General features: G+C 36.7%; 2 protein-coding genes across 13 annotated transcripts; both read left to right on the forward strand.

The window, feature by feature from the left end:
- Nucleotides 1–13: 13 nt before the first annotated feature.
- Nucleotides 14–14,587, forward strand: LOC109111941 (histone-lysine N-methyltransferase SETDB1-A-like). Of its 11 annotated transcripts, none has more exons than XM_042776383.1 (22): nt 14–567; nt 1,748–1,948; nt 2,036–2,238; nt 2,339–2,364; nt 2,529–3,846; nt 3,992–4,132; nt 4,237–4,441; nt 4,680–4,753; nt 4,873–5,063; nt 5,400–5,836; nt 5,897–6,000; nt 6,401–6,692; nt 6,943–7,201; nt 7,517–7,881; nt 8,501–8,617; nt 9,209–9,378; nt 9,452–9,679; nt 9,796–9,843; nt 13,402–13,500; nt 13,596–13,795; nt 13,896–13,984; nt 14,174–14,587. In XM_042776383.1, the coding sequence occupies exons 2-22, from the start codon at nt 1,755–1,757 to the stop codon at nt 14,289–14,291; spliced, it is 4,878 nt and encodes a 1,625-aa protein (XP_042632317.1). In that variant the 5' UTR covers nt 14–567; nt 1,748–1,754; the 3' UTR covers nt 14,292–14,587. The 11 variants fall into 11 exon arrangements, with proteins under 11 accessions (XP_042632317.1, XP_042632318.1, XP_042632320.1 ...); XM_042776384.1 differs by having other exon boundaries at nt 5,400–5,802; nt 5,875–6,000; nt 6,398–6,692; XM_042776386.1 differs by having other exon boundaries at nt 5,400–5,774; nt 5,907–6,000.
- Nucleotides 14,588–15,284: 697 nt separating this feature from the next.
- LOC109111943 (dual specificity protein kinase CLK2-like) lies at nt 15,285–24,489 on the forward strand. 2 transcript variants are annotated; one of them, XM_042776403.1, is made up of 13 exons: nt 15,285–15,442; nt 17,284–17,477; nt 18,128–18,383; nt 19,284–19,374; nt 20,284–20,350; nt 20,756–20,872; nt 21,038–21,204; nt 21,363–21,457; nt 21,568–21,697; nt 22,548–22,630; nt 22,987–23,066; nt 23,180–23,270; nt 23,541–24,489. In XM_042776403.1, the coding sequence occupies exons 2-13, from the start codon at nt 17,284–17,286 to the stop codon at nt 23,730–23,732; spliced, it is 1,563 nt and encodes a 520-aa protein (XP_042632337.1). In that variant the 5' UTR covers nt 15,285–15,442; the 3' UTR covers nt 23,733–24,489. The 2 variants fall into 2 exon arrangements, with proteins under 2 accessions (XP_042632337.1, XP_042632338.1); XM_042776404.1 differs by lacking the exons at nt 15,285–15,442; nt 17,284–17,477; nt 19,284–19,374 and having other exon boundaries at nt 18,248–18,383.
- The last annotated feature ends 1,814 nt before the right edge of the window (nt 24,490–26,303 follow it).

A 26,303-nucleotide genomic window follows, 5' to 3' on the forward strand; every position in this document is an offset into this window, starting at 1 on the left:
CGATAAATTACAGCCGAAAAAAATACAAATAGAATCTTTAATAGCCATTTGATAGAAAGCACACCTGGAACTACTCGTTAAACTTCAAAAATTATCATTTAGAGCTGACACACATTTAAAAAATTACAACTTTGCTTGTTAAGTCCATCTATTTTAGATCCTCGTTGATGACAAAGTGGTATTTGCAAGCGATTAAAGTGTTTTGTGGGCGTGACTAATCCTCCCGCGTCAACGTGCAGTGGACCAATCAGAATGTCTCTTGTAGACTCTGCGTCCCCCACTACACAACAGCAGTAATAGTGTCGACATTGTTTTTCTCCATGTGGGTTTAGTTCTTTTTATTGCGCACTTTTTAGTTTTTCATATTGATGTCGTAAGTTGTAGGCTATCTATAAAGACTCTTCTTTGCAGCACTGGCAGACTTTGTGCTTTGCTTACAAAAAAAAAAAAAAAAGCGGAATAGCGTCCGCCATATAATCCTGCAGCTGCAGCTGCGCGCTTTTTGATATGTGAGTGTCTTCAGGATTCAAACACACTACAGCAGCAAGTTGGGGAACTGGACAGTATGTATGTCACCTTGTGTCATTATCCTGCTTTACGCGATTGCCATAGCAAAGAGTAGCCACATTTGGTTTATTAGTCCTTAATTTTAGTCAGATTAAAGGGAATGGAGTTATATAAATTATTGTTATATGTGTAACGTTATATTCCCTCGAGTTGTCACTCCTCTACAGTTCTTGATCTGTTAGTCATACCGTTTGAGTTGTCAATCAAGAGTATTGGCCATGTGTTAAGTGCTGGACAATATGCATCCTGCATTCACACTATGTGCCTGTTCAAGAGGTGTTTATGTACAAATATACATATGACATGTAGATAAATGCTTGAATAACAAAAACGGAATGTTCTTAGATTCCAATGTGAAGTCAAATCCAAGTTAAAGGCGTAGTTCACCCGAAAATGAGATTATCACATTACTTGCCCACCAATAGATCCTGTTCAGTGAATGGGTGCCATCAGAATGAAAGCCAAACAGCTGATAAAAACACCACAAGTAATCCACACGACTACAGACCATCCATTAACATCTTGTGAAGTGAAAAGCGGCATGTTTGTAAGAAACAAATCCTTTGTTAAAGTGTTTTAACTTTAAACTATTGCTTCTGGCCAAAACATAAGTCTATAATCTGCAATAACTCTTCCATCTCCTGTTGACCTCCTACAACAAAATCCAAATTTGTTTCGAACTTTTGGACAGTTTTCACTTCTAAACATTGCTTGATCTGTGCATATCTCTCTTCTGATTCAGACAGGACTTTTTCACTAGAAAAAGCAATATTATGGAACACTCATATTTTAGCCTGAAGCAGGGATTTAAAGTTTCTTATTACAAACACACCGCTTTTTAAATCACAAGGTGTTAACTGATGGACTGGATTATTGTGATGTTTTTATCAGCCGTTTGGACTCTCATTCTGACGGCACCCATTCACTGCAGAGGATCCCTTTTGAGAGCAAGTGATGTAAATGCCTAATTTTCTCCAAATCTGTTCTGATCATATTCATCTTGAATGCGCTGAGGGTTAATTTTCAGCCATTTTTATTTTTTGGGTCAACTATTCCTTTAAAAGAAAAATAATGCAAAACTGAAACACAGGTATGTATTGTGTGATGCACAGCATGCTATGAGCAAATCTTGTGCAGTTATTATTAACGATTGGCCTTTTTCATTATGTTGCTCCAACAGTAAAGCCATGAGTAGCAGAAAAGATAATGATAACCTCCTCAAAATGACAAAGGATGACCTGCAGCGCTGGATCCAGGCAGAGGTGGACCGAAACCCTCATCTGATGCAGAGGCGCGAGCAGCTCGGACAAGTTGAGGAGTGGGTGAAGCAGAAGGAGAGGGATTCCACTTACACCTGCCTTCTGTACAGCAATGCCCACGAGTGAGTTATTGTGTTTTTGTGTAAACACATGATGGCAGTATCTCCAAATCACGGTGACCATTTGACTGTGTTTTGTGTCTGTATCAGGTCAGTCCTTGAGTGTGAGTCAGTGATGAAGGGTCTTTATGGAATGCTGGGATTGGAGTACCGAGACGAGGATTCGGAGGAGGAAGGAGGAGGAGAACCCCTTGACGTCATTCATCTCACAGATGAAGAGGAGGATAGACAGGAAAATAGTGTCTTCAATGGAGATGATGATGATGATGATATTGTTGTCATTGATCTGGGAGGTAAAAGACATTTTAATGGAAAGAGCTTGGAAATATTAATATTGTAAATGATGGCTTTGTAATTAAAAATCTGATACCATGTTGTTTTTTTCTCTTGCAGCCACCAAGGAAACCTTGGAACCAATGGTGAGAATGTTAACTGAAAAATTGGTGTCACACATGCTGATAGGTTATTTTGTATTACTTTTTTCGTTCTGTATTTTTTTTCACTTTTTTTTTCCTTTTAATTTTGTGCTTTTAATTTTTCCATTCTTTCTGTGTTTTTGTTTGATTCATTCTTTTTCTTTTAGCTTGAAAAGGTGACGGTGGCCATTCAGAATTCATCCAGACTCATTCAAGACTTAGTCCATATGGTGAACAAAACTTCCTCCATAAGTGCTGTATCACCATCATCATCATCGTCTGACTTCTCCAACAGACCCTCATCGACCTTGACCCCTGAGACCAGCCATTCTGAATCTGTCACATTGAAACTGGAAATACCTGAAAACTCTATTTCGATAGTTAAGACTGAATCTCTATCGAGATCACCTGAAATGTCCTCGCTTCTCAGCAATTCAGAACAAAACAAATCTATTGCCCATCAAAAGCCAGATTCTAAACCAACAATTAAGACTGAACCACAACTAGAAATGAGCATTTCAAACCAACATGAAACTGCTGCTAGTCTTAACTGTACATCCTTAAAATTAATTAAGACTGAACCTCAATTGATAGCAGTGAGTCCTTCCGAAACACCAGAAACAATTGCCAGTCCTAATCTTGGATCCTTAGCAACAATAAAGACCGAGCATCAGTTGTTGGTAATAAAGCCAGAAATGACTTCACCTCCAAGCCCTTCAGAACCTTTCAAAATTCCATCAATTAAGTCTGAACCTCAGCTGACAGCATTAACTCCTGAAACATCTTTGCTTGAAAGTGATCCTGAACAGTCAAACAGCCTTAATTCAGATCACAAAGCAACACGTAACACTGAACTTATGTTGCCGGCAATGACTTCAGAAATCCCTTTATTTTCAGAACAATTGAAACCTAGTGCCTGTCCTATTTTAGCATCCGTAGCATCAAATGAGATTGATCCTCAAGTGACCCCTTCAGAAATGTCTTCACCTTCAAGCAGTTCAGAACAAATGGAAACTGCTGCCAGTGACAATACATCAACCATAGAAACAAACCAGACTGAGCCTGTGTCATCACTGCCGAGCAATTCTGAAGAAGCTGAAACTCTTGCCAGACATGATTCGGAATCCACAGATGAGAACCAAAAGCCAAAAACATGGAGCAAATCTGTCAAACCCTCTGTGCCCACGAGAAGTCCAACAACTAGACTGAGATCAAAAAACTCTGTGCCTGGTACCAGCGCTTCCTGCCCACAAAAGGATACAACAAGGGCGTCATCGCCTGCAGATAGTAATAATGAACCCTCTGACACAGAGGACCTGCCTGCTAGTCCTGCTGACAGTGATTATGAACCCTCTGAATCACAATCGGAGTCATCATCAGACAGTGATTATGAAGCCCCTAAATCACAGTCAGAGTTATCGACAGATACGACTGATTATACCAGCCGCAATAATGCTCCTGCAGAATATTCCAGTCCTGATCAAAGTAAGCTTTATGTTTTATCCATACAGCTCATATCACAGTATATTAACTCATGCTTTAAATGTGTTATAGATGTATCTGAACTAATCTGTTATGACTAACCTTGCAGTATGGGTTTTGTCATCTTGTAATAAAAATGTAATCTTAGGTTCCAAGTCTTCATCCAGTGAGTCCTCCAAGCCTTCTCAAGAACATGAAGAGATAAAACTCAAAGTCAGCATGGAAGTTTTAGGGAAAAGGCAACACAACTTGTGGTGTAAAGGAACAGTACAAGAAGTCCAAACAGCAGGTAAGACTCACCTATTCTGTAAATTCACAATACATTCAAATGAAAGTGAAAATCTAATGGATTTGGTTGCAGTTTTGACCTCTCTTATATTTCTTTCCTTTTAGAGGATGGCCTCAGATATAAGGTGGAGTTTAAGAGTGGTAAAGAGATTGTGCTGCCTGCTCATCATGTGGCCTCTCTGAAGCCTGCCCTGCTTAAGGATTTGTTTATTGGCTGTCGTGTTGTGGCCAGCAGCAAAGATGATGAAGGAAAGGTCTCGTTTAATGCTGCCGTGCTGGTTGAGCTTCCCGAGCGCAAGAATCGCATGAGGTGAATTTATGTTCAAGGGATAATCCTCTTATCCTCAGGTCATTCATCATCTGTTTTTTTTTTGTTCTTTCGTGGGACATGAAAGGAAATATTTAGCATAATGTCCAGGCTATTGCATTTTGTTTTCAGTTTTCAATATTAGTATTTAACAAGTGTCTTATTTTCTTTATTTTAGTCTTGTGTATGACTTTCACAGAACTAAATCCAGAATATCTATTTTGTTAAATGTTTCTATCAGGTTTTTGGTGTTTTATGATAATGGCGAAGTAGCTTACCTGTCACTTCCAGACCTTCATCTCGTCTGCAAACAATGTGAGAAATTCTCATTCTTAATTTCTTTATTACTAGCCATTAGTTTAAAACCCCCGTGTAATCACTTGACTGCTAAAAAAAGAGATTCGTAAACTTTTTTTTTTTTTTTCCCTTTGCAGTGAAAAAGGTGTGGAAGGACATTGAGGATGAGACATTAAGGTTGCAGGTTAAGGAATATCTTCGTGCCTATCCCAACCCCATTGCTGTGGTGCTTCGCGTGGGGCAAGACACCAAGGCGATGCGGAATGGCAAGTTTGAGACTTGCACGGTGCTCCAGTTGGATGGCAGCCTGATCCAGATCTGCTTTAAGGTGAAAATGAATCCACTGTGGGATGCTAGATTTCTCTGCAAACCTGGTACTCGTCTTTCATCTGCATTTAACAATTTATTGCCTTTATACCAAGGAACATAAACAACAAAAGGTACTTCATCGGAATATCAAAGAATTTCATAAGTGCATTTCATACGTTTTCTCCCACAGTTAACTCACTTAACCCCACTGACAGGTTTTAGGAGATTCTGATCTTGGATATAAAGTTGTTGTTGAATTTTGTAGGCTGTATCACATTGATTTTAAGGCATGACTGTAATACCAAAAGTTGGCCATTTTGATGCTGATAAATGTGATGTTGTTGTTGTTTTCCAGAAAGACAAGCAGAAAGAGTGGATTTATAAAGGCTCAGAAAAGTTGGAACACATCGTAAATATCAAGGAACGTCTGGCTAAAGATAAACCACAGAAAACAGCTCTACAGAAAACACAACATAAACTACAACAGCCGTATCAACAGAAAACGCAACAACCACAGCAACAACCACAGCAACAAAAAGTGCAACAACCACAGCAACAAAAAGTGCAACAAAAAGTGCAACAACCACAGCAACAAAAAGTGCAACAAAAAGTGCAACAACCACAGCAACAAAAAGTGCAACAACCACAGCAACAAAAAGTGCAACAACCACAGCAACAAAAAGTGCAACAACCACAGCAACAAAAAGTGCAACAACCACAGCAACAGAAAGTGCAACAATTCTTTCAACAGAAACCACATCAGCCATCTCAACAGAAAACGCAACAACCACAGCAACAGAAAGTGCAACAATTCTTTCAACAGAAACCACTTCAGCCATCTCAACAAAAAACGCAACAAAAAGTGCAACAACCACAGCAACAAAAAGTGCAACAATTCTTTCAACAGAAACCACTTCAGCCATCTCAACAGAAAGCGCAACAGCCTGCAGCAACAAGTAGACTTTGTTTCATTCACATCCTGCCTCTTTTATGCATGTTCCCAAATAGACATGTGCCAGTATTCAGTAAAACAGTATTTTGGGATAATGAACATATACTCATTATTGATATGACAAATATAAAATCAATATTTTGTTATCCAAAAAAAAAAACTGTAGTTGTGTTCTTTTGCAGTTTAATCTCTTGAAACATTTTTCATTATGCATTTTCTTTAGTATTATTTTATTTAAATGATCGTTTCTTTTTATTTAAAAAAGTTAATACATTTAGGAGGACAGCACATTTTTATTTATCTTTTATTTTGTAATTTAATACAATTCTGTGGTAGAAATTTCAGATATAATTGTGATATGAAAATCTGACATCACATGCCCAACTCTGTTTGTTGTTTAGCAGGAAATGCCACATCTCAGCGCAACACAACCTCCTCCTTGACAACAGCTGCCTCAGCGACTGTTACTTTAACATCTGTCACCTCAGCAGCTGTATCTCAGGCGACCCGACAATCTGATACAGTCACCAAAACATCATCTATTAGGCCTCAAATGATCACATCAGCTGCTTTCCAGCCAAAGGTCCTCCTGCAGAGGTTGACTGTGCTTTCACCTGTCTTACCAGCTGTCTGTGTGTCAAAGGATAGTATGCACACAGTAAAACCTGCTACTGCAAACAGTACCTCAAATTTAAGGTGAGTAATGGGTTTGTCCTGCTTAAAGGAACAGTTCACCCAGGCAATCCAAGATTTTGTTCTTCATGGGAACAGATTTGGAGAAATTTAGCTTTACATCACTTGCTCACCACTGAATTTGTTACTCTTGGATGGTTTAAGGGTGAATTTAAATTTCAGCCAAATTTCATTTTTGGGTGAACTGTTTCTTCAATTACGGAGCGGTTAATGGTTAATCACCAACCACATCATATCGGGCTCTATATTCTAGAAGTGCAAAGCGACCTGCCCCTGATGAGGAAGAAGAGTGTGCTTCTGATGGAGAAGAGTGTGTTTCTAAGGAAGAAGACAAAGCAGTTTTAAAGCAACACCAGTGCAAGTCCATATACTTGCATCATCGCTGTTGTCCAGCATGTCTGGATGGGGTGAGACCGTCTCAAGTCGACATGCACCATGGTCAAAATCCACTTCTTATCCCACTGCTTTTTAAGTTTAGGCGAATGACTGCTAGAAGGCGCATCGATGGAAAGGTGAGTGGCGTTTGAGGAAGTTGCTCCATTTGCCGTTAAAATACTTTGGGGTTGCTTAGATTTTTAAATGTTTTTAAAAGAAGTCTATTATGCTCACATAGGTCGTATTTTTTTATTTAAAAAATAGAGAATATTGTTAAATAGTGTAACAATATGAAATAGATATTTTCTATTTGATTATATTTTAAAATGTCATTTATTCCTGTGATGCAAATCTGAATTTTCTGCTGCTATTACTACAGCCTTCAGTGTCACCTGATTTTTCAGAAATGCTGGTTTGTTTAAGAAACCTTTCTTGTTATTTGCCATCTTTAGGTGTTTTTCCATATTTTCTATCGTTCGCCATGTGGGCGGAGCCTGTGTGACATGCAGGAAGTGCAGGAGTACTTGTTTGAAACGCGCGGTGACTTCCTTTTCCTGGAAATGTTCTGTATGGACCCATTTGTTCTTGTAAATCGCGCCCGACCTCCTTCCACATCAACCAGCAAGCCTCACCTCTACCTGCCGGACATCTCAGATGGCAGAGAGGTGTTACCGGTGCCCTGCGTTAATGAAGTGGACAACACGCTCGCTCCTAACATCAGTTACACCAAAGACAGAGTTCCAGCTCCAGGTGTTTCTATTAATACCAGCTCAGACTTCTTGATCGGCTGTGACTGCACAGATGGTTGTCTGGACAGGTACAGTTTTTTGAGTGCATTTGTGTGGGAAAAATTTTGAAACTAGAGATGTGTTTCAGATTTAGTAGAGGTCAAGCTTTATTTACAGCTGTTTATCTGTGACATGCTGTCCATTACTTCAGAAGATGCTTTAGACTAACGAGTCAGCAATCAGTTTGTAAACACAGACAAAAGTGCCACTTGTGATGGATGTCTGTAAGGCAAGACAGTAAAAGCGTCAGCCCTTGTTGAATTGAGCATGTTGCTACACTTTTTGCTTATTTGTTGTTGGTGGCTTTTAAAATGTTTGATGATTTCGTTTCTAACATTTTCCAATTTTTTTAACCATTTAGACAAACCAGTTTGTCTATGCACTGCATCTACCAATTCCTAACCGACAATCACAGATCTTGTGATCATAATTCTTGAGGTCATAACCAAAATATGGCTTCCCAGATAAGGTGTTTTTTGGCTTGGAAATAATTAATTAGTAATGAATAATGAAGGGAGTGATAACACCTTTTGATTTTAGATTACCAACAAGACATTATTTGAGTATATAATTTGGATTGAACATGGAACATTTCTTTTAAATGATGGAAACTGTTATTAAACAGTTTGTATTTTTTATGTGTGACAGGTCAAAGTGTGCATGCCACCAGCTGACCATTGAAGCCACGTCCTTACGCAGTGGTGGTCCAGTGGACGTTAGTGCTGGATACACACATAAGAGGTTACCAACCACCTTGCCAACAGGGTTAGAAACAATCTCTGTCTGTTTATCTGTCTGTCTGACTCTCGTTTGGTTGCAATGGACCCCCCCCCCCAAAAAAATCAGATGTAACGCATTGTTACTAGTTAATTTTATTGTCAAAAATATTGTTCCTATGATCTGCTCCAGATCAGTACATCATTTTGATAACACTGCTGTTCGAAAGTTTGAGGTTAAAATGTTTTAAAAGTCTCTTATGTGCACCAAGACTGCATTTATTTTAATATAACATAAAATGTATTTTATTCCTGTGATAGCAAAGCTGAATTTTCAGCTTCATTACTCTAGTCTTCAATGTCACATGATCCTTCAAAAATCATTCTAATATGCTAATTTGCTGTTCAAGAAACATTTCTGATTGTTATCAAAAAGTTATGCTGCTTAATATTTTTGTAGAAACCGTGATACACAAGTACAACATTTAGTTGAAACAGTTTAAGTCTTTACCTTGCTGAATAAAGTATCAAATTCTTTCAAACAAGAAAGGAAAACTCACTGACCCCAAACTTTTAAACGGTAGTGTATAACATTTCTAACCACAAAAATGACATTACACTTCCACTTGCTTCCCTGTAGGGTGTATGAGTGTAACCCTCTGTGCCGTTGTGATCCAAGAACGTGCAGCAACAGGCTGGTTCAGCACGGGCTGCAGCTGCGGCTGGAGCTCTTCATGACACAACACAAGGGATGGGGCATCCGCTGCAAAGATGATGTAGCCAAGGGCACATTCGTGTGTGTTTTCACTGGTAAGTGAACATTAGTTTTAGTTCTTTAAACGCATCAAAACTCCTCCCATCGCCTCCATCTATCACCTCACAGGTAAAATAGTAAACGAGGACAGAATGAATGAGGATGACACAGTGTCCGGCAATGACTATTTGGCCAACCTTGACTTCATTGAGGGTGTGGAGAAACTGAAAGAGGGTTATGAGAGCGAGGCGTACTGCTCAGACACAGAGGTCGAAAGCAACAAGAAGACCATAACCATGAAAACAGGGCCGTTGTGGAAAAACACTCTCTACCAAGAAGACTCTAGCAGTAGTGAAGGTGTGTGGTGTGTGTAAATATTCAACCTTATGACCATCTGAACATATTAGCCAAACAATTGCATGTCTTTTCGCTTCTGTATGCAACTGAAATCTTTTATGTTGCTTTTTCCATAGAAAGAGAAGAACCTATGGAGCTGGACACAGAACAAGAAGAAATGGAAGGTAAGATGCAGTGTTATATTAGTATTATCTATACTATTATTATCTTAATTAATGTTTTGAATTCGCTTTTATTTATATATTTTAATTTATTTAATCTTTTTTAATTTTTATTTTTTATATTTTAATGTTTATTTAATTTCGGTCCTCACAGACAATCAATCATACAAAAATAAATAAAGTTGTACATAATAACCGAAAAGGTGTAGGCTGAAGCCTCTGCTTATTAAGCCTACCCTTTGTACATAATTATTAATCAAATGAGCGGCACTTTTTCACTAGTAGCGATTAATACAAGGCACACATATACAAAGTATATAAAGAAAAAATTAAATAAAATAAATTATAATACCCGTTAAATTAAATAATCATTAACCACCTTGTTTTTAAACATTTTTCTTGAATTTACAAAGTGAATTACACAATTTTAATTCCGTATGCAAATTATTCCATAGATTAACCCCTTTGACAGATATGCATCTATTTTTTGTATTAGTTCTTACCCTTATTTTTTTAAACATATGCATTCCTCTTATTCCATACTGACTTTCTCTTATTTCAAACAGCCTCTGGATACAGTTTGGAAGCAAATTACTGTAGACTTTATACATTGTCTGTACAGTGTAGAAATTTACTAAATCAAAAAATTTTAAAGCATTTAAGTTACTAAACAATTGATTAGTTGGCTCGTGATAGTCAACATGTTTTATAATCCTTATTGCTCTTTTTTGTAACATATATATATTGGATTTATATTGGTTTTATATGCATGTCCCCAAACCTCCACACAATAGATCATGTATGGAACTATGAGCGCACAATACAAAATATATAATGAATTTTCATTCAGAATATGTTTAGTTTTATGTAATATTGCAATGGATTGTGACATTTTTCTTTTTACATTATTAATATGTGGTTTCCAACTTAATTTATGATCTATTATAACACCTAGAAATTTATTTTCATATACTCTATCTATTTCCTCATTGTTAATCCTAATTTTAACTTTATTAATACTCTTTCGATTACCAAATATTATGAACTTTGTTTTACTTAAATTCAATGACAATCTATTATCATCAAACCATTTTTTTAAGATCATCAATTCAATTTCCACTGTATTCAGAAGCTGTTCCAAATTTTTCCCTGAACAATATAAATTAGTGTCATCAGCAAACAAAACCATTTTTAATATTTTTGACACTTCACAAATATCATTTATATACAGTACAAACATTATGGGGCCTAACACCGAGCCCTGTGGAACACCACAAGTTACTTTCATTAAATCTGATCTAACATCATTTATTTGGACAAATTGATATCTGTCATCAAGGTAACTTTTTAACCAAAAATAGGCTTTGCCTCTTATACCATATCTTTCCAGTTTCCTCATTAATAGAGGTTGATCAATAGTGTCAAAAGCTTTTTTTTAAATCCAGGAATACCCCCAAAGTATATTCATTATTATCCATTGAAGTGGAAATCTCTTCTACCATTTCCACTCACTGCCATTGAAGTTGACCTATTTGCTCTAAAACCATAATGATGTTCACTCAATAGTTTATGTTTGTCTATGAAGTTGTCTAGCCTACACACAAATAGTTTTTCCAAAATTTTCGAGAACTGGGAAAGCAGAGAATTGGTCTGTAATTGGAAAAAAGATGTCTATCACCGCTTTTAAAGATAGGAATAATTTTAGCTATTTTCATATTATTTGGAAATATACCTGTTTAAAAATGATTGATTACAAATATATGTAAATGGTTTTACTATATATTCTATGATATTTTTTAATAATGACATGTCAATATCATTACAATCAGTTGATTTTTTTATTCTTACAATTATTAACAATATCAAGTATTTCCATTTCATGAGTTCCCCTAATAAATATTGAATGGATATTACTAGGGATATCTACTTCATCTGGCCTTTCCTCATTTCTCTGCTCCACAATCTCTTGTGCTAACTTATAACCAACATTTACAAAATACTCATTAAATGTATTGACAATGTCATTCACTTTATTTATAATTCCTGATTCATCATTTACAAAATAATTAGGGTAATCTACTTTTCCTCTATTTGTTTTTATTTTACTATTAAGTACTTCCCATGTTTTTTTGTATTACTCTTATACTTGTTCAATAATGTATGATAATAGTCCTTTTTACTAATTCTTATAATACTTTCTAATTTATTTTTATAAATTTTATAATTATTTTCAGCTTGTTTTGTCATTGTTGTAATAAATTTCCTGTATAATGCATTCTTCTTTTTACATGCCTTCTCTATTCCATTTGTAATCCATGGTTTGTCCACATTTTTTCGCTTCCTTACAAACTTCTTGAAAAAACAATGTTTTTCATATTTTTCAATCAGTATGGTTAAAAAAGCATCATAGGCTCTATTAGGATCTTCATTTTCATAAACCTCACTCCAATTAAGTTTCTTTAAATCCTCCCCAAGGGCAGCAATGGCTTCTGGTGTTCTATGTCGAATTATTTTAACATTGTTTGTCCTATTTTCATTTGGTTTTGTAAAAAATCTTTGAAAGATCGCAAAAACTGGGAGATGATCAGTCATATCATTTATAAATAATCCTCCTACAATTTTCCCCTCCAATTTCATTTGTATATATATTATCAATTAGTGTAGCAGTGTCTGATGTTATTCTACTTGGTTTTGTAATCACCGGAAATATACCTTTACTATACATTGTATCAATAAAATCAGATGTTCTCTTATGTCCATTTGGATTTAACAAATCAATGTTAAAATCTCCACATATAATTTGTAACTTGTTCTCATTCCATTTATTTAACACACCTTCTAATCTATTCATAAATGTATCAATACATGTTCCTGGTGTTCTATACACACAACTAATTATTATATTTTTAGATCTTTCAAAGTCGATTTCTATGGTTAAGCATTCCAGAATGTTTTCTATAGTCCATGACATACTTTTAATCAAACTACATTTTAACGCTGTGTCAACATATAAAGCAACTCCTCCTCCTTTTTTCTTAACTCTGTTAATCGTCAACAAATTATATCCATCCAATTCTACATCTTGTGCTTTCTCATTATCAAGCCAAGTCTCTGACACAGCAATCACATCAAATTTATTAAACTTGCACAAAAAATCCTTAATTTGTACGAAGTTTTTATAGAGACTTCTACTATTAAAATGTATTATTGATAATGTATTATTGATAATTATTGATAATATTGTGGTGTTTTGTGCTTTTTTTTTTTTTTTTTCTTTTCTTGGGTTTCATTTATTTTTATTTCAGTTTTAGGTTTTCGTTTTTGATTATTTCCAGTTTATCGTTTAGTAATTTAGTGTTTCGACTTATTTCAGTATTTATTTCAGTTATATCTAAATTTAATTTAGTTCAGTTTTCATCTGATATTTTTATTTAATTTTATTTCAGTTAAACATGTTTGTAATCTTCATGTTTTGCATTCTTTGCATAATTATTAGTAACTAATAAGACAAAATGAATGTGTAGCAAACTTGCCTGATGTTTTTTTTTTTGACCTGTTCAGTGAGTCTCACATCCTTACGTGAGAAAATACTATCCCATAAGCCACATGAAGCCTCTAAAGATGCTCAGGAGAAAGTGACCAAACAAATGAGAGAGGACGGTCAGTTTCCCTTCTCTCTATTCTCCATTTCTATTCCTCATTTTATGCTTTTAGTGTTTTAGTGAATTTGCTAAGTCTATAATTTGTGTCTACAGGTCAAGAAACCTCAGGTCCAAAGCGTTGCTTCGCCAGAAAGTCATTCCAGAGAAGAGTAAAACCACTAGTAACCACGGATGCAAAGGAGAAAACGAGGACAGCTCTAACTGGCAACAACACACGCAGACTGTTCAGCGGCGAGGACACCTGTTACATCATCGATGCGAGACAAGAGGGCAACCTCGGCCGCTTCATCAACGTAAGCTAAACTTAGCCTTTCGTGATTGTAGACGAAAAGAAGTTTGAAGAAAAGCTTGTAAATATTTTTGTTTTACTGTTAATTCTGCATCTCTCTACAGCACAGCTGCAGTCCGAATTTGTTTGTTCAGAACGTCTTTGTCGACACACACGACCTTCGGTTTCCATGGGTGGCGTTCTTTGCCAGCAAGTCAGTGCCTTGATTAATACCAGCTCGATTTTCTATTACAGAAACTGAAGTTATACTTAAAAATGAGTTTTACTTGCTATTTTTAATCTTGTTTTTATAAAACACATGCAGGCTTTTTATTTTGTATTTTTAAATGTTATATCCAGAAAGCTGTCTTATTCTGTTTTCCCGTTGATCTCTCTTTACCAGGCGCATCAAGGCGGGCGCGGAGTTGACGTGGGATTATAACTATGAGGTTGGCAGTGTGGAGGGGAAGGTTCTGCTCTGCTGCTGTGGCTCTCTGCGGTGCACAGGAAGGCTGCTCTGATGTACTGCTTTCAACAAAAAACACTAAAACTTCAATAGAGGCGTTATCCTTGTAAACAGTTTCACCAAGCCATCAGAAACACAGCTGTGACGCTGTTCTGGAAGAGCATTCCAATCATGACCCTTTGAATATGAAAAGAATAATAAAATATATTCAAGTTTGTTGTTGCTTTTATTGTTTTGTTTGTTTTTAACCTCTACAAGTATCGTTAATAGCCACTTATTCGATGTAAATAAAATTTGCAAATATCAAAAATGACTTTTTGTGTAATGTTTGTCTTGTATAAACGCCCTAAATGAAATCTCACAGGAACCTCAATTTTTTTCATATCAACTTCAAATTTGGAACATAACTTATTTAGACACAAGGCTTTTTAATTTTATACCAATTTTAGAGTAAAACCTGTTATGTAAAATATTTATAATGAATAAAATACAATTAATATAGTGCATTTTATTTAAAGTACATTTAAACTTCTATAACTTTTTGATACTTTAATTTTTTGAAAAAAATTACACTTTTGCCAAAATCTGCTAATTTACTTCTTTAAAAAGAGGTCTATATTCCTAAGTGTTCATAAAATACAACAATTTAAGTTTGGATTTTTAATGCCTATTTTAAAAAATGGGGGGTGACAGTTAAGGGGTTAAAGTTAAATATGCAGGTAAAAAAGCTAAGTATGAACAATACTATAAAAATAATCACGTTCGGGGAGAGGGGATGATTTTTTTTTTCTCTTTTATGATAAAATATGTGAAATATATAAAATAGACTACTGAGTTTGTGTTAGTCTCACTGTAGTAACAAACAAAATAACTACAGTTATTACTAATTTAAAATATAAAAACAAACCGAATCCCTTTCAAATATAAGATTTTCTTTCTTTTTCCACTTTGTTTTCTTTTTGTGAAGACATTGTGGTTGTAGTTACTGTTTTTTGGTAGCTGCACATTTTTACGGATCGTCATCATCAAGGAATAAATATTGCGTTGTTTACGTCGGATGTGCAAATGGCACGCGCGCGTATAAAAAAGGTTGGAGGAGGGACCGGATGTTGTTTTTTCTTCGTCGGGCCCGAGTAAGAAAATTGGAGGCGAAGCGTCAACACGGATTTTCTTTGGGATAAACGGACAGGGCTGGCTGCTAAGACGGTGATTACAAAACATTTGTTTTACTGTCTGTCACTTTTGGCCCCAATCAGAGCCGAGTTACCCACGAGCGAGGATTTGAAAACTGGCCCGTTGAAGATTAAAGGATCTCAAAATGGCCGTCGACGCGAAGAGCTGCTAGTCCGCTAGAAAAATATCGTATTTATCTGCTGTTTTCAAACGTTACGATGCCATGTAATGTATCGTCGTCGCTGCACATTTTATAACAATAGAGACGACTAATAAATGGATTCCCTGCAGTTACACTGTGAAATAAATCGTGATGAAAAACAATAACAACTTGAGCTAACGTTAGTTGGTTAGCCTATCCATTCGTTTCTGAGAAAATTTCGGTTTTTTTTTGTAACTGTAAGTCTTCTCACACTCATTTTGAGGTTCTTGGCATTTCCTTACTCGTTACATCTTCTCCGCTAAATATAGAAGTTTTCTCGAATAACTGGGTCTTGATATAGCTGGAGGCAGGATTTCTGCATTATAACCCGTCAGCTTTCTTTTTTTTCAGATTTTAGATGCTCTCTATTGCGTTTAAATACATGTTTATATTTAAATAGTCATATAAATTCTTATTTCTTAACTCTAATATCATTTTCTGAGGTCTCATATAATTTTTTCCCTTAATATGTTTTAATAATAATACATAAATTTATTTTTAATTTATTTATTTTATATGCATAAAAGTCTTTGATATCATATAAAGTTTTCGATGGCCCTTTATTCATTATTCAGTATTGCTTAACACTGATGTGTGTCAACCATGCAATAAAAATAACGTGGCAAATTTTACTAATTAAAATCTTATTTTATTTTATGTTATTAATCACTTACCCCCATGTCGTTCCAAACCCTTAAAAGCTTCGTTCGTCTTCGGAACACAATTTAAGATATTTTGGATGAAAACAGGGAGGCTTGTGACTGTCCCATAGACTGCCAAGTAAATAACAGTATCAAGGTCCAGGAAAGTATGAAAAGCATCGTCAGAATAGTCCATCTGCCGTCAGTGATTCAACCGTAACGTTATGAAGCGACGAGAATACTTTTTGTACCCGAAGAAAACAAAAATAATGACTTTATTCAACAATTCCTCTTCTCTGTGTCTCTGCAAATCAGCCTAATGCCATTTTGGCAATTCTGAGCTGTACGCAAGCGGTGTACGCTCTTCTGTGTCAGCCTCGCTGTGCCGATGCACTGTTTGCTTTCAAACCAAAGTGTAAATACACATAAAAAACGTATCCTTGATGTGTGGCTGACAAAGAAGAGCGTAAGTCACTTGCGTACAGCTCAGAATTGCCAAAATGGCGCTACACTGATTTGCAGAGACACAGAGGAGAGGAATTGTTGAATAAAGTCATTATTTTTGTTTTCTTCGGGTACAAAAAGTATTCTCGTCGCTTCATAACGTTACGGTTGAATCACTGATGGCAGATGGACTATTCTGACGATGCTTCTCATACTTTCCTGGACCTTGACACTGTTATTTATTTGGTAGTCTATGGGACAGTCTCAAGCCTACCTGTTTTCATCCAAAATAGCTTAAATTGTGTTGTTATTTTTTTGGTAGTCTTTACGGATTTGGAACGACATGGAGGTAAGTAATTAATGACAAAATTTTCATTTTGGGATGGAGTAACCCTTTAATAAAAACATTGAGATTTTAACAATTTATGTTTGTGTTCTTTTGTTGCTTAAAATATGCTGTTTAAATATTCATGTAGTTCAGCTTTTTACCTGTCCAGCTCATAAAAATGTTCAAGAAAAAAACGTGTATATATATATATATATATTTCCCTGTATTTATCATAATATATTTGTTGTATCTTGTGCAGATGCCACACTCCAGACGGTACCCGTCCTCGGAGAGGGCCAGCCACTGCAGCTACCAAGATCGTTATCGGGAGCGGGACAGAGATCGAGGGAGAAAACCTCGGCATCGCCGCTCACCGACGTTCTCCTCCAGCAGTGAACGTGAGAGGAGGGGGAGAGGACACAGGCAGAATCCCGGCTATGCCCGATCCAGGAGGTATGATCATGTTCTGGAAGCAGTGACCAAAATTTCATGGTTTACCATTGCTTGATGCCTTACACTGCTCAAAAAAACACACGCTGATAGCAGTTGTTTTAAGAGAAGCATTACAATAGTAATATTATTATTATTTTTTTTTTGCATATTCAGTAATAATAATAAGCTTACTTTTTAATATACATGTTAAGAAAAACTGTTATCAGCACTGATAATAAGAAATGTTTCTTGAGCAGCAAATCAGCAAATTAGATTTTTATTTTTTATAAATCACTTTTTTTCCCCAAATAAATTGCTATTTGATTACCATATGGTACGTTTATTGTATTTAGTAGCTCAACATGAGATGAGTCAGTAGTTTCTTAGCCTCTTCTCTTTTTGGATTTCTAATGAATCATTTTTCAGATTTGAATATCCTCAATATGTATACTGTGTTCACCACTGACTTTATTTGCAATCAAAATGGTGAATGTTTAAACCTGATAATATGGTAAAGCCCTAATTATTTTGTAAAGTCAGCTCTAATATATTTAATTACAATTTTTAAATTAATATTAATTAAGAACCAGGAAGTAGCCTATGCAGTTGTTACTTTAAAGCAGAATCATTCTGTGATTCTTTAAGGTTAATGGCACTTATCTTCTCCCTAGCTACGACAACCGCTCTTCAGACCGCAGGCCTTACGACAGACACTACGGCGAGAGCTATCGGCGCCTGGACCACAGCCGCGACCGGGAGAGGGAGCACGGGACGCCGAGCAACTACTACTCCCGCGACACCTCGCCCAGCTACGACTACCGCCGGGGCCGCGATCGGGACCGCGAGGACTCATACCGGAGGAAAGGCAGCAGGCGTAAGCACAAACGAAGGCGGCGTAGAACCAGGTCCTATAGCCCATCGTCCTCGGTGAGTACTTCAATACCCGAGCCTGCTCTTTCCCACCCCCAAATCCTTTCTCCTATCTCTACCTCTCCACGCTCCTTTCTTTCTTTCTCCATAATGCTTTTCTTTTCCACAGCCCCAGGATTTGGTAAGTATGAACTCCTTTGTTTTATGTTCTTCTTTTTGTTGACGTTTTGTCTTTTTTAATAGTGATAGTCCAAGTCTTGGCTTTCAGTGTTTATAATCAAATTAGCCCCATCTGTAGCATTATAGTGAGGCTCAATCCAATAAACATTAATGTTAATATTAATAGTATTAAGTAGGTTTGTTGGGAGTGCCTCCATAATTAATATCTGATTACTCTCATCCATTCTTTATCTTGCTCTGTCTACACACCTGTATAACTCTCTCACATAATTTAGATGTTTAAAAAGATTTCTTTTTTAAATGAAAGCATATGAGGTTATTTCATAATTTTAGCTCTTTTTAATTTTGTTTCCAGTCTTATAGGAAAAGCAGTTTTTTAATTTGGAGATGTAATAGTTGTGAGTTAGCAGTGCCTTTACTCATGTGCACTTCTGTGAGTAAATGTTGATGCAGGTTGCTTTTTGTGACTTTTTGTCAGGGTTGCTAGGCAGAGGGATGAGGGGGAGTTTGAAAGCAAGCAAGAAGGGAGGGGTAAAATGTTATCTTTGACTTGATCCCTTGCACTATATCCCTATCGTTATATATATCTCCTCACGTGGTGTCAAACGAATCGCCCCATGACCACCAAACCTACCTACAACAACTGCAACACTGCTCATCTTCGTCGCCGTGGCTACGGCTGTCCCCCTCCACTCTGCCCCCTCCACCCACCTCCTCTCCTCCCTCTGCGGTCGTGGCACGACCTCTGACCTGTGACCCTGGCTGGGGCCGAAGCAGCGGAGTGACAGCGGGACGCGGGCGCTGTGTGTGAGGGACGACGAGGAGGGTCACCTGATCTGTCGGAGTGGCGACGTCCTGCAAGAGAGATGTACACACTGCCACTACTACTACTCCTCTACTCCTATATCGTAACCTTTCTCCCTATCAGTACCAGCACACAGCAGACACACACAGGGGAGGGCAGGAGGTCATGATCATGATGTTGGTGGTGATGATGATGATGCTGCCGTAGAATGTTCTCCCCTTTTGCCGGAAAAGGCAAGGGGGAAGGCATGTCCAACATGTCTTTTAGTAGCTCCTTTTATTTATTCTTTTCAATGGGGTTGGGCTGTTTGTGTTGCTGTGTAAAAGAATTATGATCCTTTTTAATTCTTGACTGCCAGCTTCCCAGATTTAGCTTTTCCACGTCTCCATAATGTGCGTTTTATTCTGGTCTTGCTGCAGCATTTTGCTGCATCAAGATTCACATTGCGCCTACATCGTATGCTGTCAATCAATCATGTGATTGCTCTGTGACGTTCGCAATATTTTCAGAGTGACTATGCGTGTCATTTTTCATAGAAGATACAGTAATTTTTAGTTTTCGAATTGGCTAGAAGCAATCCCATAGTTTTAAAATCATTTAGTTAAACTTTCGATCTAATAAAGGCCGCTTTTGTCTACGTACTAATTTTTTTTTATTAGAAATGCAGATTTAATTAAATTTAATTAGAATTATTAAATTTATTTAGATTTAAAATGTAATTTATTAGAATTTTTTTTTTCTCTTTTGGAAAAATGTGCAGTTTTTACTTTATTCCTTTCGAGTGTGTGCATATTGCCACTTTTTTTTTTTTTTTTTTTTTTTATTAGGTTAACCTGAATAGTCACAGTTATGGTTACAAATGTGATTCTAGGAAGCTTGTTTAGGATTTTTCTTTAAATGTGCTGTCTAATTGCTCTCTTTACATCTTCCCTCCCCTTTCTCTACGTCTTTCTCCCTCTATTTGTCTCTTAGATGAGATTGTCAGCACTTTGGGTGAGGGCACCTTCGGGAGGGTGATGCAATGTATTGATCATCGCAGGTGAGCGTCATCTCTTAGCAACCAATCAGTTGCTTGATTACAAAACCAACATGGTGTGAACCTCAAATGAAAAAGTTTTTGGCTGTTAAAATGTCTGTCTAACTGTTAGGATGGGAAATATTTGCTCTTGGGGCCAGAAATGCAGTGTGTGATTATTATAGGCAGACAGAAGAGCAAGGGCTTATAGGCTTATGTTTCCTTGAAGAAAATGTTCAGCAAAATAAGCACCACCCCATGTCTTTCCAGTGCTTTTATTGCTCTAGTGAGCTTTTTGATTATCATTTTTTTTTTCTTGTGTCTCTCTACAACAAACAAGACATCCGTTTACTGTAGTCCCATCAAAGTAGTTCATTTCGTCTACTACTTCTACGAGACTGAAAACCTGTATGCTCTTGTGCTTGGTTAGGGTGGAGCACATGTCGCTCTGAAGATCATCAAAAATGTGGAGAAGTACAAAGAGGCTGCCAGGCTGGAGATCAACGTACTGGAACGAATTAATGAGAAGGATCCTGAGAATAAGAAGTGAGTTTGGATCACAATCTTTACTAAATTAACACAAATTCAGCATGTTATGAGCAATTATACATGCAGTACTTAAAGTCTAGAGCATCTAGGTGCAGACTTACCAAAGACCACTGTATTGATAACTTTAACAATATTTTCTTTTCTGTGTTTCTCGATTCTTAGTCTGTGTGTGCAGATGTTTGACTGGTTCGACTATCATGGCCATATGTGTATCAGTTTTGAGCTGTTGGCTCTTAGCACTTTTGATTTCCTCAAAGAAAACAATTACCTGCCCTACTCCATTAGCCAAGTGCGTCATATGGCCTACCAGATCTGCTTAGCTGTCAAGTGTAAGTAAACACACTTTTCAAAAATCATATTGAAGTTGGAATGAAAGTTTTTCACAGATAACGCAGATGTTGCACTCCATTTGGCATGCATTAAAGGGCCAGTCCTGTGTATATTATTTGTAAATATGCTGATTTGGTCTGTTTCTCCTTATTTGCAGTTTTGCATGAAAACAAATTGACTCACACAGACCTGAAACCAGAAAACATCCTGTTTGTCAACTCTGACTTCACAATCACATACAATGTGGAGAAGGTGATGAGAGCTTCATTAGCTTTTAACCAAACCAAAATTTTACTGTAAGTTGACATTGGCTATCAAAAACCGCATTAGCTGACCACTAATATAGATTCTCTGTTTGGTAGAAGCGAGATGAGCGTACTGTGAAGAACACGGCAGTGAGGGTGGTGGATTTTGGCAGCGCTACATTTGACCACGAGCACCACAGCACCATTGTTTCAACCAGGCACTACAGAGCACCTGAAGTTATTCTAGGTGAGGTTGATCATGCCAGGTGACTGAGCAAACATGTTGTCTGAGCAATACACAGCGTCCTGGACGTAGATTTGAATTATAATAACTGGTGGTATTAGTATGATATGTGACAGGACTAGAATGAGCTAATCACTGCAGCAACACAGATTAGCTTCTGCCTTTCCACCACAAAGAATTTAATTAGAGCCAGCTAGAGACCACAGTGACTTCATTCAACAGACTGCAGGGAATTGTCCAACGTAAGACTGGTTGCCATGAAAGCTGATACCCATCCCTAATCTCTTATGAAATATGTTGCTTTGCTGTAAATATAAATGAGTTAGTGGGCACTCTTAATTATATGGACACTACCTATAAATATGTTGGGGTCATTAAGAAATGTTTTTGAAAGTCTGTTATGTTTGCCAAGGCTGCATTTATTATTTTTGTGAAATTTTATTCTTTAAAATAGTTGTTTTCTATTTTAATTATTTTAAAATACAAGTTATTTCTGTAATCGCAAAGCTGAATTTTCAGCATCATTACTCCAGTCTTCAGTTTCACATTCTGATATGCTGATTTGTTGCTTAGAAGTATTAATTTATTTAAAAAATAAAAAATTTACTGACCTCAAACATTTTCAGTGGTAATGTATTTGTATAATTCACCTACAATCCTTGCAGAGAATCATAATCGCAATGAAAGTACAATTATTTATTTTGCAGTTTTCGACCTGAACAGTTTGCACACTTGCTTCTGACTGAATTTACTGTACAGTATCCTGGTTACAAGGTTATGATGCAGTAACATGATGCCACCATTAGATGACTCTATGACCCAAAATGTAATACCAAATGGTTTTTCCTTGCAGAATTGGGCTGGAGTCAGCCGTGTGATGTGTGGAGTATAGGCAGTATCCTCTTTGAGTACTACCTCGGCTTCACTCTTTTCCAGGTACAAAACCTAGCTCCACTACTTCCTTTTTCATGCCACCTTTCTGAGTCATGACAGCAGGTCTACAGTCTACCACTCTTGTTTATGCTAAGCAGCTTAAGATCAGGTAGATTCTGACCAAAGGGTCACATGTGTCCACATACGCACACTAAAGCCAAACACCTGTTATTAACCCTTTGACCTCAGATGCGCTCACTAATGTTCTCTCTCTCAGGCACACACAGATCTCTGTATAGGAACATATGTCATACCTGTATTGTAAAACCCACCAATACTGTGTAGCAAGAGTGTAAAATTTAAAAAGAATCTAAATATGCAGTGCTCATCCATCTGAATTTTCTTTTATGATGTTTCAGACTCATGATAATCGGGAGCATTTAGCCATGATGGAGAGAATTTTGGGCCCTGTTCCATCCCGTATGATTCGTAAGACAAGGTGGGTTTTTATTTTTATTTTTATAAAGCCTGTCTTCACAGCATATTTTACATGTCATTCATGGTTGCACGCGCAGCAGTTTGTGCAACTAAAATAATTTCTCCATCCCATAGGAAACAGAAATACTTTTATCGTGGACGTCTGGACTGGGACGAGAACTCTTCAGCAGGACGATACGTCAGAGAAAACTGCAAACCTTTACGGGTGAGTAACGGACTGTTTTGGGGATTCATATTTAAGTCTTGTGATTTAACTTTTGTTTTCCCTGTTTAATACATTTTTTAAATATTTATTGTAAAACTACAGTTTTTTTTTTTTTTTTTTTTTTTTTTTAACAAATAAAGTTTTAATATACGTGATCTTATTTAGCCTGGAAAGCAAATGTAATAGTGGATATAAATTTGTTTTAGAATGTTTATATAAATCTGGGCAGTCATATGTTAATGTTCTTGATCTTTCTTCTCTCTCTCTCAGAGATATCTTCTGTCTGAAGCTGAAGAGCATCACCAGCTCTTCGATCTGATCGAGGCCATGCTGGAGTACGAGCCGACGAAGCGTATAACTCTGGCTGCAGCACTGAGGCATCCTTTCTTTCAGAGCACCATCAGCAGTGCTGACCAGAGCACTGGCAAGAACTGGGAGGGCAACCGAGACATCAGTCGGTGACGGTGACATTCATCTTCAACCAACGTCTCTCTCTGTCTTACGCCAAAAAAAAACATGAGGACTCGCATGCTAAGAAAGATACCATGGAGCTGAACTGACATGGCATAAAGTTTTATAGTGCAAGAGAAGCAGAAGCGTATGATTTCTCCGTCATCTTCCCATGATGTGAGAACAGCTCCGTGTGCAGCAGGACAATGTGAGGAACTTGGCACTTCTAGAAGATCCTAGTAAACCATCATGCGTATACGTGATTGATTGGACAATTTTTTTTTTTTTTTATATATATAAATATGCCCTTCGAGTTCAGTTCTTCCAGCCAGTTGTTGGACAGCCCTAAGCAGGGGAAAATTTATTTGTTTGGGAAAAAGCATTAACGTAACACTCCATTCGAGAAAAAAACTGACAAAACAAGCATCACTGTTACAATATAGTTATTTTTGGGCAAATCTGTTTTGTGCATTTTAGCTCTTAGCTGATAATCGCAGATGCATTAAAACACACACTGTTTGTATTCAGTTCAATTCAAACCAAGCATCACAGCAGCAGTGTTCTGGTGATTGAGTCCCTCAGCACACGTTTACAGTATTTATTTAGTTATTGGACGTCTCATTTTGTGTCTTTGTATGGATTTGACTGTATAAATTTGTAAATACGAATAAATATGTTATGACTATAGAATAAAGGGCCTATCTGTTTGCTTGCTGTGAATGTGTTTTCACAGCGGCTCTCCAGGCAAAAATGTTTTTACAAATCACAATGTTCTCGTCATGTCATTTCTATATTGTCTCTGTGTGCAGATGAGATTCTGCTGAAATTAATTAAACTTTTGGCACTTAAATTGGGAGTTAGTGCAGTGCTTTAGCTCGAGTTGAATGCTGTGAAACTCTTGTCTTCTGCACTTTATCATCCTTTGGCTTTACAACTTAATTACAGAAAGCATAGAATTTGCTGTTTTCTGTGGTCCATAATAAGCACATCCCTCAGGAATATTTTGAAGCTCTTGAGTATTAAATCATAACATTTTATGGTTATGAGGCATGCATTTAAATGAATAGTTTACCCAAAAATTAAAATTTACTCACTCCCAGGCCATCCAAGATAAAGATGTTTCCATCAAACTTCCATCATTCTTTAAAAATAATTGTAAAAACATTGCAGTAATGCAACAATGGCACTGATTCTAAAAATATGAAAACGTAAAATATAAACATATCAAGAGCAAAGTTATGATGGATGATGAAAGAATGAAAGATTCCAGAGACGTATTAAGGAACTTTTTTGTTTTTATTGGCCCTCTTTTCCTCATTCATGGCCAAAGGATTTAAAGAGCACAGCTTAGTGTGTAGACAATCACAGTAAAGCTCTTCTACAAGCACCTTTTCTCTGACCAGCCATTAAGCTTTATTTAGAAAGCATCACTGTCTGTAGCCAACGTAATCTAATACAGTCATTTAGTCATTCCAAACCTATTGTCAAATGAGAAACATAGACTAAAGCATACCCAACATACAACCTGAATACAGTATTTGCTAAAGAGAGCAAAAAAAAGAGCTTAACCACAATTCCACCTAATGAACAGAGTTCACGTATAATATTTCATAGATAAAATTTGCCACGTAATGGACAAACTGTTTATACTAGAGTTTCTTTGGCCCGATAAGCTAACATATATTAGTAGAAAATAATATAATATGTTTTCATGAATCATATTGAAATACTGAAGAAATGGCTGTAATGTCAAATTGTGAATGAACTCGAAACAGGTTGTTTGAGGCTAAATAGTGTAACAGCTGTCGAGGTTAAAAATGACTTTGTCACGTCATTCGTTCAACGCTGACTTCATTCACATGTTCATCTCATGTTTGTAAAGCTCCTCAATCTGTTTTCCCTCCTACCCTCCCATCTGCTGGGAGGAAAGATCTTACCTTTAATCTGTTAAGATCAATAATCACACAACAGCTATTTCTCTTCAACTGTTTAAGTTACTGTAAGTCTAAAGAAAAACAGGTGGCCAGCTTCATCGTACTAAAATATAGACTTTTACACATAGTTGTAAATTAAATGATATTAGCAGCACCATCAGTGGTTACTTTTCTCACACACATGACTGTGAAACTCCCACCATCACTAATGTGATTAGGCATGATCAATGACGTCATTTGGGAATTAGCTGAGACAGATGCAGGGAGGGAGCTGGCTTTAAAAACATGGAGCTCAACAAGACTGCTGGAGAGCTCGCAGATAGTGCCTGGGTTTGGACGTCAGGTTCCTCGGATCAAATAATGTGCATCTGAAGAGTTTCAGCAGATATCAGGTATGGCAGACCTTTATGCTAAATGTTTTTTTTTTTTTTTTTTTTTTTTTTTCTGTCATGTTCTACATGAAGAACTTAAGATTGTATTATATTATATTATTTTATTCTATCTACTATATAAATAAATGCATTTTCATGAGTGATTACCAAATAAAATGTTAGTACAATTATCTATATAACTTTATTATATTAACTGTCTATAAATTCAATAAGTAGCCTATGCATTTATTTATTTGTACAATGTAAGCAGATACGTG

Source organism: Cyprinus carpio, chromosome A19 (assembly GCF_018340385.1).
Source record: "Cyprinus carpio isolate SPL01 chromosome A19, ASM1834038v1, whole genome shotgun sequence".
NCBI classification, from domain to species: Eukaryota; Metazoa; Chordata; class Actinopteri; order Cypriniformes; family Cyprinidae; genus Cyprinus; species Cyprinus carpio.